Raw genomic sequence first — 12,876 nt, forward strand, 5'->3', positions numbered from 1 at the left:
GGGGGTGTGATGAGAATGGCAGCCTGTAATTGGCTGAGCTGCAGGGGGCCCTCGGTTGAGTACTATCTGTCAGTTATGTGTACACACATAAACCCTCAGCGCTTGTCAGCTCACGTCAGAGTCTTGCCACAGACACAGACGCTCTGCCTGTTCGAATCTAAAAACAAACCGTGTGCTCGAAAAGGGATTGCAGCGACTGCAGCAGTCCCTCTTAAAACATCTCAGGTCTTAAAGATTAAAAAAATAAGCTAAACATCTGGACAATCCTCTAATGTGAAGCACTTTGAATTACCTTGTTGTTGAAATGTGCTATACAAATAAACTTGCCTTGCCTTGCCTTAATGCAGGGGTCAGCAACCTTTACTGTCCAAAGAGCCATTTTGCTTGATTTTCCACCAAATAAAATGTGTCTGGAGCCGCAAAAGCTATTAGATATCACAGCTTATATACGTTTTATATATAGTTATATTATACATACAAAAACTATAGTTTGTTGTATTTATGAAATAATAGAACAAGAATAAAGACAATTATTGACATTTTATTGCTATTTTAACTTTCTACATTGTCTGAACATAAAAACAACTACATCAGTTCAGGATCTAAAACAAATATTTTTCTCCAAGATAATAGCCTGTTAAATGATAGTGTTCTCACCTGTTGAATGTGACTTTTGTTTCTGAACATCGCTGCAGAGTTTCTCTATGTCAGGGCTGTAAGATGTGACTTTGAGCTTCAAACAGGACTGCAGGCTGTCATCTGTGTCATTTTTTATGCCATACCATTTAGAAAGAATTCTGACATCTAAGCCTTCTAAAGGGCACGCTACCTTTTATCATTGAGTAATTTTAGAGTGGGACGAAGTAATGCACATGTCTATGTTTGCGTGTGTTCATTTCAGGGGCTTAGCTACAATCGAAATTGACTCACAAGCATTGTGACTCATGCTCTTTCTGTGTCTGACGCAAGCACACACACACCACTTACAAATGACAGCAGCAGGTGGTTAAACATGGGTGCCAAATTTCGTCGTCGAGCATAAGGACAGGTCAGCTGAGGGCTGGCACCCAGCAACCAAGACAGACTGTTCGTTTCCACTCAATGAGCCTGTTTCTCTTCAGATCCATGGCATCAGGAGAACAGGGTGTACTGAGGAGCGGGAGGTGGTGCTGGGGGGGGTCACACAAGAGGGTCAGATATTTGGAAGTAGGAGGAATTCACTCAGAACTGTCGTCTTGAGACCAAGTCAGAAAAGTTAGAATTTAAGATTGAGACATGGACTTGGACTTACTGCTGTACTGTGACACTTGACTCCATGAAGACTTTTGATGCAGATACAACATAGCAATCCCAATATTTGGGAGCTAAAAGAATTAGAGAATTCTGTATCGTCCAAAGACTATTTTTTATATACAAACACATACAGTAACACAATAGGATCCCCTAAATTGGTTATTTAAAAATTCCGACCTAAATATGTGCTATATATCAGGACATTTTACAGTTTCAATGTAAAAGCAGAATAGAATAGGATAAAATTAATTCTGTCAGTGATCACAATTTTCTGTTACTTATCATTCATCACATTATTTCTGCTAATATTTCTATTATAACTTCACATCACAAGCTAATATCATTGACACTGTAAAATCCAAGGAATAATAAAACAGTGCTATAGGCCATTCTTAACCACCCAGCTTACATATTTGATTATTATACATTGCAAACACCCAGCTGTGCATTAAGACATCTCAAATAAAAATGTTTAAGTGCAGCACTTGCAGTTTGCTTATGCAAACTAACCCTACCCCTTTTCACTTGACTTGGATTGGTCTTGTTTGACTTTAGATTAGACTTTCCCTCAGCAGCTCTGGAATCGCATCACAGCAGAAAGCTGATCGTCTCAAATGGCCTACTGGCTAAATGTCGTAAGAGGACACATGACCTGTGACGTGCCTGACTTCCTCCACGTTCCACATACACACAGAGCTAGCCTCATAGATCACTGTAGGGCGATGGCAGACAGTTGACTGGTTGTGTTTTGTCCAGAAGGTTAAGAATAACATGTTTAGCAGCTTAAAAAGGGGGCTGTAGGACACAAAGACTGTTCTATACACAGGATTTAGGAGACAGTGGTCTTTGATGATTGACAATTATTTCTTTAAGCTTCCTGTTGCTGGTGCTCATCCCAGGTCTACAGCTACTAATTAAATGTATATTTGTTTTCCTGAAAAAGACACACAAGGGGCGTTTGTCTTTTCTATTCCTTTAAGTAAACTGGTGGTTGCCCACCTCAAGGACTGAAACATGTGTTAAAAAGACACATATACATGTTGTGGCGGCTTTTTAGGTTATGTGAGGGTGTTGTGTTTTATGAACGGCGTTCACAGGACGTTGTCTAATGGTGCCCACATATAGCCAATGATGAAACAGCAGCATGGTCCCCCTATCGGTTCAAGCTACTGCAGACAATGACCCAGATGAAGACCCATGTCGGTCGCAATGCGTAGGTCATTTTAAATACATATTGCACTGTTGGGTAAAGGCATTTTAATTTAGCACAATCCCTACAATGTGCCTTGGATTGTTTTTGAAGGAGACTTGCATTTTATACTTTTTTGAGACCATATGCCACCCTTTGAATTAACCCGTCACCAGATTGAATATGTTTGTTATGGTCTCGGGTGAGTAATGGAGATGTTTGTTGTGGGGTTGATGTGACACAACTAAAGGGACATAAGTGACGATGGTGTGATGGAATAAGCTGGTAATGTTTACTGACGTCTTGTCTTGGTGCTGTGTTGATGAGGCTCCACTGTTTTCCTATTCTGCAACTGTGAACAGCCGCATGGATCTTCAGAGTTACATACAGTCTACTCCAGTACTTCTGTCGAGAGCAACATAAGCACACATGTTTTTCCCACAGTTTTTGTGGCCATGGATGTTCCCAGCAGGTTGCTTTGTTTGGTCAGGCAAAATGCAGCACGTCATCCGTTTGGACCAGTAGATTTTTGTGATTTTAGAGAAAGTAGTACTAACGTTTCACAAAATATGTTCAACCATATCTTACCATCTAACACATTTTCCGCTGTAATTTTGTCCCCGTCTCTCTGTGTGCTGTGTCTCTCTGTGCCAATGTTTGAAATATTGAGCTCACCAAAGTAAACTATAGTTTTCTCCAAACAGTCTGTGGTACTTGAATGGAAACTACCTGGTCATCATGGTCTCTGCCAGTATCATCCTGCCCCTGGCTTTAATGAAACAGCTCGGTGAGTAGAACTAGTGCAGTTGGAGCTGCAAGCAAGGGAAACATTTGTGGTTCTTTTCACCACCGGAACTTTTCCAGGGACATCTTTAGGAACTCACCTGCATTTTGACCACTGGGGTCTAGTTTCAATGGAAGCCCAGATCTGCCCAAGTGCCCAAAATTATGCATAGTAAAAATACTTATGGTAGGTCAAAATAATCACACCGTAAGTCAAAACGTCATTTTGGTTTATGGTAGGTGCTTTTATATTGTCACCCACAGCTTTTTGTTTGTCTTTTCTTTTTGTGTTGGAAATGTGGTTCCAAAAGTTCCAGTTTTTGTTACTGGGCTTAGTTCCTGCCTCCTAATATTAAGAGACTATAAGTCAATGACGTCCTTGCACTTCTTTGCCTATCAGTCTGTTTTTACACACGCTTTGCTGCGAAGCGGAAGATCCTCAAGCTGAAGTTAATTCATTTGTAGTTTAGCTCTTTCCAGGAACATGTTCTATCTTTAGGACTTGTTCATTAAAGTTATTTTTTCTTTTGACTTTGAGCTTAGGTAAGCGCATTTTGATGCAGCAGTTACCTCAGAGTCAAGCAGTTAGTGTGTCTTAGTCCGACCTCTGGCAGAGGGAACAGTAGGTGCCCAATTAGACATCATTTTCTCTGAGTTGATCCCTCCCTCTGAACTATTCATGAATATAATATAAACATGCTCTTTCTGGTCCCATAGTGCTGTGAGGTCATTCGTCTGACTCTTAGCTTTTGTTGTGTAACTATTACAGATCGCAGTGGTCACAAACAACACATGAAGGCCAAGTGGATCAGGAGCTCTAACATTAACTGTCTTTTCCTGTTCATTTTCAGGTTACCTCGGCTATACCAGTGGATTTTCGCTCAGCTGTATGGTGTTTTTTCTCTCTGCAGTAAGTTGGTCCTGCTCACATAGTAGAACATCATCACAGTGACTCTTCACAAGGAGACTAATTTGTTCTGGCATGTCATCTTGGCACGTTAATCACTTTCTTCCCACGCTCATCTCATTTTTTGGTGGTGTCTTGCTATGTTTGATAAGGCTCATATAAGACCTGCTCAATGCACATCAAAGGTTAAATGTAAAACCTAAGTACTTAGAGACTGAGTCACACTAACCTGACGTAGGCAGTGGTTATTTTGAGCCCTTGTTTTGTTCGTGCTTACGTCTTTTCTTCGATTCCACCTGTTAGTTTCTTCAATTTTCCGCATCCCCTGCAGGTTATCTATAAGAAGTTTCAGATCCCCTGCCCTTTCGAAGAGTTCTCAGCCAACACTACTGCTGCCCTGAATGTCTCAAGCCACGGCCACGAGTACAACAATGGTCTGGTTCACGAAGACATTGACTCCCACTGCTCCCCACGCATGATCACCATGAACTCACAGGTAAGCGGCTGAGCTGAAAAACGCAGTCTGCTTATCTGGATTGTTTTCAAACAGTAAAGCAAGAAACGTTGATGTCTGCAGAGTTCCCACACTTATTTTGAGAGTCTCGGTTGCACTTCTAATCATAGAAAGTCACCTGTTAATATGTTCTTAACAGACAGCATACACCATCCCCATCTTGGCTTTCGCCTTTGTTTGCCACCCTGAGGTCCTCCCCATCTACACCGAGCTCCGCAAGTGAGTCACCCCTCACCTGCATATATTTTACAACATGTCATTGCATAATGGAGCATTCAAATGACTTTCAACTGTCTGATTTCAGTCCAACGCAGAAGAAGATGCAGAAGGTGTCCAACATCTCCATCCTTGTCATGTACATCATGTACTTTCTGGCAGCTCTCTTTGGCTACCTGACCTTTTATGGTGAAAAGAGTTCCTACTTTTTGGGAGTTTGTCTTTACAATATCGTTGGAAAAATAATATTCAGGAAAAAAAGAGAGATGGTTTTTTTTGTTAAACTAGAATTATCGCCTTGTGATTGTATGCATTCGTCAACCAGTCATGTTGCAGTTTACATCCATGTCTGTCCAAAATGTCATAACTTCATAATGTTATCCAGTTAGACATTTGTGTGAAATTGTCATAAAAAGCATATGAATTCTTGAGTTATGACCAAAAATGTGTTTTGTGAGGTCACAGTGACCTTTGACCACCAAAATCGTATCAGTTCATCTGTGCAAGTGGACGTTTACGCCGAATTTGAAGAAATGTGCTCAAGGTGTTCTTGAGATATTGCGTTCACAAGAACGGGACGGACATTAGGTCACAGTAATATAAAAAATACTTTGTTTTGCTGCTGTTTTTAGAAGAAAAAAGAGAAAAAGAGCAATAATTTTGTCCAAATCGAGGAATCAACAGGGCCCGTAATTATGATGAGGGGATTCTGCTTTATATAGAACACTATAGTACATAAAGGAAAATCTTGCCATAATGCAGCTTTTAAAAATGCTCAAATATGTTTTGTGGCAAAATGCAATAGAAGCAATTAGATTAAATATGTAATCATTTTCAGATTTTAAACAAATGTTCTGATCTATGGTTTTAATTTACTGCATGTTGTTGAGTCATATAATAATATGCGGTATTAATGGTTAGTGTTTTTCTGCATTGAAGAAAAACAGAGCCTGGTAGAGTGTCTCATCCTCCACGTAGAGCACAAGCTCCATCTTGTGGTGACAAGCTAGAGTTTGTGGCTCGCCAGTGCTACATTAGATTATTACTCAGTGAAGTTCACATGAGATCAAGAAAGTACATTTTTCTGGATCTATTTTTCACATATTTCTTTAGGCAATGTGGAGCCTGAACTGCTGCACACATACAGCCGGATCGATCCTTACGACACCTTGATCCTGTGTGTGAGAGTGGCCGTCCTCACGGCTGTGACGCTGACCGTCCCTATTGTGTTGTTCCCTGTAAGTTTGTTGTTGATTTGTTCCCTGTGTTTCTCAATGACGATATCGTGGTATTATTTCCTCATTGAATCCTCTGTCTGCTCTGTCTACAGGTACGTAGAGCCATCCAGCATATGGCATTCCCCACAAAGTCTTTCAACTGGTTGCGTCACATTGCCATTGCTGTCGTTCTGCTCAGCATCATCAATATGCTGGTGATATTTGCCCCCAACATTCTAGGCATCTTCGGCATCATTGGTTAGTACAGCACAGTACAAAAAGATGAAATTGTATCAAAAGTATCGTAGAAAAACAGAAACATTGTCACCATGACAGACTTAAAAGTTGCAGACAAGTAGCAAACATATGCTATATCATATATATCACTAAAAAACATTACAACAATGATAGGAAACAACATATCCTGCAGGTCTTATTTATCCACTTGTCTGGATTTATTCGACTAGATGTTCTACATATGATGTCATTATGATGAGTTACTTATTTTGTCGCTGTGTACAACCCTTGTTTGATCTAGCAGTGTTTGTTGTATTTCAAGCGTTCACATTTCTGACACACACAAAAAAACATTAAAGCAAAACAAAAAAACCTTACCAGAGCATGTTTGCTCACGGAAAAACAAGTCAATATTATTGTCACGCTCTGTCCTCGTGTTTCAAAGGTTAGAGGTCAAAGTTTGAAAAAATTGCAGTCGAAAGAGCGCCACGGGCATCTTCAAAGGCAGCTTCTGCTTTGACAAACATGTGCATGCAGATGACGCAATATATGGAGCTGTTTGCAACAACTTTTGGATATTGTTAGGGCTTACAATCCTGAAACTTGTCTGTTTCAATTTTGAATTTAAAAAACAGGTGAATCTGATATGAAGAAAAAAATCATGAATGTAAAAAAATCTGAATGAAAATATAATTCGCAAAGCAAGCCTTCTGGGGCGTTTTTGATTTGGTTTTAACTCACAGGGGGTGCATAGGGCCTGTCTTTGTTTTTTCTCCCTCACTTTCTATCACCACTGTATCACTCTGTCTATCACTGTAAACTATATTTAACATGCTGTGTATTCTCTTCAAAACCTTTTTGTTGGGTCATTAAATAAATAATTCATGAATGAAAAGAAGAAAAAAATCAGATGCAGGAACAAATTAAGAGGACGGCAACACTTGTTGCCCAGTAATGGGCAAATAAAATACAATAATAATAGAAAAAAATATAATGACAAACAAAAAAAACAACAACAAATGATGCATCAAGCACCCTGAAAAATAACATTTCAACAAAACTTGGTAAGATTGCTAAAATATTCTCAGTGTTGAGTCATGTTACTCATTACTTACAAACTGATTATAACTAGACTTCCAAATGTTTTGTCTTCATATCGCTGCAGTGCCATTTGCTTTGTTTTTCACCAGCCCTTCCTCGTTCTCCTTACAGGCGCAACGTCGGCTCCCTGCCTCATTTTCATCTTCCCTGCTGTCTTTTACATCCGCATTGTTCCCAATGAAGATGAACCCATGAACTCTGTTCCTAAGATACTGGTGAGGCCTTGAAATCTTTCCCCACTTCAGTCATTCATTATGCTTAGTTGGTGATTATCCCATGCGATAAAGGCTATTGTCATGGAATGGTGTTCTTGATAATTAAGCGTCAATGCCATCGATGTGCTCTTTCCCCCTCGTTCTTAGGCGGCCTGTTTTGCAGCTTTGGGTGCCATTTTCATGTTAATGAGTCTGAGCTTCATAATCATCGACTGGACTTCAGGGGGCGGCCATGCTGCTGGAGGCCACTAGATGCTGCTTCGGTGTTTGTGAGCTCTGGAAAGGGGGAAAATAACTGGTCAATGTAAAGGGAACACTGTCACTTCAGTGGGATCGCTACAGGGCTGCACAGAGCCTGCAGGGGTTTGTAACAAAATATACAGTATAGGATGTCGGTTGAGATCACACTGTAATTGATCGAGTTAAATTAGCTTTTTGTGAACAAAGTCCTTGCATAACGACATAATTAATTTCACACAACACGTAATGCAATTTGTATGAATAATCAGGACTAAACAGGGGCTTTTTTATTACCATCTGTTGGGTCCTCCTTTCCTGTTGCTTCCTTTTTATTGACACACAAACAACTGCAGCTGGTACTGTACAGAAACAGAAGGCATGATCGTCTGTTAGGCTGAAGACGGGAATACATGAAGATATGCATGAGAAATAACTTGTTATTTTTCGCACCAATTTCAATTATTTTTCATAAGACACACAAAAGAGAATAGTCAGATGATTTCATCCTGACCAGCTGCTCTCTGAACTGTCCATCATGATGTAATGTAAAACAAAAAAAGTGCTTTAAGGCCTTAGAGTGCAGGTGATATTTCATTTCATGGTCTGTGGAGGTGTTATGTAATGCATCCCACTAAGCTTTTGTTCCAGATCTGCTAACTCTCTTCAGAAACCTTGGTGCCTTATAGCATTTGGAACAGCACACAAACACACAGCAACAGGATTGTATATTTATTGAGACACTATTAATTTCAAATGGACTATATTTAACTACTGTATATGATAAAGGCAATGATCCAAATTGATCGCATATCAGTTTTTGTTTTAGCTTACCGTACATAAATAATGGAAGGAGTTACGAATGATGATATTCTGATTTTTTTTATAAAATACAAAGAGCTTGATCTTAGCATTTCATGCATGCCCTTGCAGAACTTTCAGCTCACGTATGCCAAACTGTGACTACTTGAATATAAACCAAGAACAGCTCAAGTTTTAAACGGACAGTTCACATGTGAGTCTAGCTCCTAAATCTCTTAAATTCTAGACACCCCCTTTAAAATTCAGAAATCTCTTTTTTCCCACACTGAATGTTGATATGTTTGTGAAAATATACTTATTCACATACTTGTAAACTGTTAGATTAGAAGATTGATACATCACTACAAAGGCTAAACGCCTTCCAGACCTTCTAAAGCTCACTAACTGGAAGTCACCTACCTGAACAACCCTGAATCCTAAAAATGACGTTCTCCCGAAACTAAAATGCATTCTCAATTACGTTTGACCATAAACGTATTTTCTCCCTGATTATGTTTGTGTTTGACGTATTACAAAATACATTTCAAATCAACATTTTAACACAAACCTTTTTTCCCCCTCCACCACCGCCTCTCCTCCCTATTATGCGGTCAGAATACGACCGCAACACGCCGCCTGTCTCCGGCAGAAATGCGCTGATCCACGCATGGGGGGACGTGGTTATGGTGAGGGTAAGAGTAAGGACAGGGTTAGGGTCAGTAAATAAAGGCAAGGCAGATCACAGGAAAATAATAAAGAGTAGAGTATGGCAAAGATATGTTGATTAGAAACGTGTTTGTAATACATCAAACACAAACGTAATCAGGGAGAAAATATGTTTCAGGGAGAAAATATGTTTCAGGGAGAAAATACGTTTATAGTCAAACGTAATTGAGAATGCATTTTAGTTTCGGGGGAACGTAATTTTTAGGAGATAGGGCTCACCTGAAACATGGTTTCCAGCCATGCAGATACCGGTAGTTTTGGTTGTAATTGCTCAGGTCTTGAGTTACACTATAATGACAAAAGTATGTGGACACCTAAGCAATGTACATATCTTAAAAACATCTGCAAATAAAACAAAAACAAAAAACTATCTTGACTAGACACCACTTTGGATCAGTTAGAAAATGTGATTTTTTTTAAAATAATTTGGTTGAACCCACCTGAGCTCGAACAATGTTTGTCCATGCAACATGAGTTGTAAAGATGAACCCGCTGGTGGGAGTTCATTTTTTTTTCATTTGAAGATGTATTATGCTTTTGGGATTCTGTTGTAACAGCTTACTGGTTTGTAGTATTTTGATCTTACAGTGAAGTGTATTGAAGTATCATTCTGTGCTATAACATTAGTATTATGAATCCCTTCTTTAAAAGATGCTACATGAAATAATATTTCAAACATTACTGTTGTGGTGATCTGTCAGTGATGACACATTCATGGATACTTTCAGTAATTCTTCAGGTGAATTTTGAGACTCACAAAAGCACAACAACATGCATATACATTATTTTCTTTTTTTTACAAATTACATTTCATTATATATAAATCACAAATTAACAATTTAAAAAACAACACAAACTGTTTAAACTTTTAATAAAAATAAATTTTATCACAAAACTTTTATCACAAATATTTTCTGCTCTTATCCAAAGGTATATTGTATCGCAAGTTTCAGGCTTCGTAACAGTCCTGCGTAAATCATTACTTCTCCAAATGTATTTATGAAGTATCTATTCCTTTAGCAGTTTTGATTTTTACCAATGAATTGTGAATAAGTCGGAAATACTTATGCACATATCAACCTCCGTCCCTTGCTTTTCCACATGTATTTACAGTGGTTGTAGTGGTGTTAATGAAAGTTTAGTTTTGGCATGTTTAGTGAACAGAGTTTTTATTCACTTAAAGGTATCATGCCAAAACGAGAACTGACTACCTACTGCTTTAAAGTGCCTTAACCTTTTAACAGGTACCACAGTTTTAATACCAGACGCCGTATATCAAATATGCATTTTTCTTGTACCTAAACAAATCTGTGTGATATTTTATTACAGCTGTTGTTCAAGACATAGCTTTATGAAAATGACACAACTATAATATAATATGGTATAAGAATTTTGGTGAATAAGAAGTGGCTTTATATAAATAATGTATATAAATGTAAACCTTTTATATTTGTGATGCATATTTACAATAGCTTGTAAAGTGTAAATAGCAGGGACAGTTTTAGTTTGCCAATAAAATAATTGTAGATGTTTTTACATTGTCATCATTTCCCCTTCACTGAAACTAATTCTTATTTAAGCAGCACATTTTTCTGCTTGTTGTGTTTAAGCGCAAATGAACAAATCAGCCTAACTTCAATCATATGGGTTTTGTGTGTGTTGATTTTTATTTGTATGCAACTTAACAGATTTTTTTTTAAATTGAATGGACATTTCCACATTTGATCCTTGTAGGAATATACCATCTTCATCCCCAAACGCATTTGTAAGGTTTAAAAGCAGAGTTTCTATACCTGGTCAGTGTTCTTATGGTGTCAATCTGTCGAGGCTAAGTTGTGTTTACATAAAAAACACTAATTTAGGTCATAATGATCCTTCATTGCTGACCTTACTTTAAGACTTAAAGAATACAAACACATGTACTTGTGGCTGAATGAATTGGGGCGATGGGAGACATTTCGGATGAAACCGTTGTTACTGTAATTATTTAATTTTAATTTGTTTGTGTTTATTATTTTACAACCCTTCTTTTTTCAGTATATTCCAATATTAACTCTTGTTAGAATGGCCTGTTTTTCCTCGGTTTTGTTTTGTGAAACACTTTGAGCTGCATTTCGTATTATATAAATATATATTAATTATTTTATAAATATATATTATTTATTATCATTTTCACTTTATGGCTTTCCAGAGCATTTGGCCCAGTATCTGCCGCCAGAGAAAATGTCTATTTATGTCCATATGGCGGCGCTGTCAGCCAGCTTGATTGTGTGGAAGGCTATTTCATTAACATGTGACACAAAGACCTTTTAGCCATATTAACAGCTCGTCCTGCTTCCTCCAAGACAATCCTACTCCTGCGCAGTTCAGTCAGTCATCGACCGATGACTGATGACAGACCGATGTATACGTTGCGTTTCTTTCGTCCTCCATGTGAGATGCAGAGGAGTGAAGTTGGCACAGCGCCCACTGCAGTCCACACACCACACTGCTGAAATCACTACAAAAAAGTGAAGGCTACTAGATCAGGTGTGGGGAAGGAGGATGACTCAACTGAATGGAAAGTTGTGATTGCGTTTAAGAATGAAGGGGCCCATTATCACCCGTTGAAACTGACAAAGGCAATAGAGAAGGAAATTGAAAGATTAAGTTTGCCAAGTTTTTAAGCAACAGGCGTCTTTTGATCTTTACTACAGATCAAAGGCAACGAGAGAAGATCCTCGGAGCTGAAACTTTGAATGGAGAAAGGATCAGCTGTCATATTCCTGGGAGCGTTTCAAAGCTGAGAGGTGTTATACAGGATGTGCCATTGTCAGTGTCCATAGATGAGATAATTAAGGAAGTGAAAGGAGGAAAGGTAGTGAAAGCTTCCAGACTGCAAATCAATCGAAATGGAAGGAAAACTGACAGCCTATCAGTGCTGCTGGAGTTTGAAAAGATCTTGTCTAAGAAAATAAGAATAGGATATATGAGCTATGATGTAAAAGAGTTTATTCCAGCTCCTTTAAGATGCTTCAAGTGTCAAAGAATGGGACATACTGCAGGGCAATGTAAGGGTAAGCAGAGATATGCAAGATGTGGAGTCGAGCATGAATACGGAAAATGTGGTCAAGATGTAAAAATTAAATGTTGTAACTGCGGCGGTGAACACAGCGCTGCTTTTGGAGGATGCCCAGTTCAAATACAAGCAAAAGAAGTGCAGAAATATAAAATACTTAATCAAGTGTCTTATGCGGAAGCAGTTAAAAAAGTGAAGGAAAATGATAAAGTTACACCCAGGGAAAGCCACAGGAATGATATAAGAGAAGCTGGGATGAGACAACCTCCTGTGGACCTTCCCCCTGTCCTAGATCAGAGTCTAACAGAGTTAAATCCATGCATAAAAGAGATAAATGAGGACACGCTAATTGTAGATAAAATCTGTTTCGTGGCCTTCATCT

General features: G+C 38.7%; 1 protein-coding gene across 2 annotated transcripts in view; it reads left to right on the forward strand.

The window, feature by feature from the left end:
* Nucleotides 1-10,969, forward strand: part of LOC306775147 (sodium-coupled neutral amino acid transporter 3-like) — a 31,501-nt gene extending 20,532 nt beyond the window's left edge. For both annotated transcript variants that reach the window (XM_079265429.1, XM_079265430.1), the window contains 9 exons: nucleotides 3,187-3,269; nucleotides 4,117-4,175; nucleotides 4,504-4,668; nucleotides 4,826-4,905; nucleotides 4,991-5,091; nucleotides 6,016-6,140; nucleotides 6,233-6,377; nucleotides 7,569-7,672; nucleotides 7,820-10,969. In XM_079265429.1, the coding sequence (XP_079121555.1) occupies nucleotides 3,187-3,269; nucleotides 4,117-4,175; nucleotides 4,504-4,668; nucleotides 4,826-4,905; nucleotides 4,991-5,091; nucleotides 6,016-6,140; nucleotides 6,233-6,377; nucleotides 7,569-7,672; nucleotides 7,820-7,924 (967 nt within the window). In that variant the 3' untranslated portion in view covers nucleotides 7,925-10,969. The remainder of the gene's footprint in view (nucleotides 1-3,186; nucleotides 3,270-4,116; nucleotides 4,176-4,503; nucleotides 4,669-4,825; nucleotides 4,906-4,990; nucleotides 5,092-6,015; nucleotides 6,141-6,232; nucleotides 6,378-7,568; nucleotides 7,673-7,819) is intronic.
* The last annotated feature ends 1,907 nt before the right edge of the window (nucleotides 10,970-12,876 follow it).

This window comes from Melanostigma gelatinosum (assembly GCF_949748355.1).
Source record: "Melanostigma gelatinosum genome assembly, chromosome: 3".
Lineage (NCBI taxonomy): Eukaryota > Metazoa > Chordata > Actinopteri > Perciformes > Zoarcidae > Melanostigma > Melanostigma gelatinosum.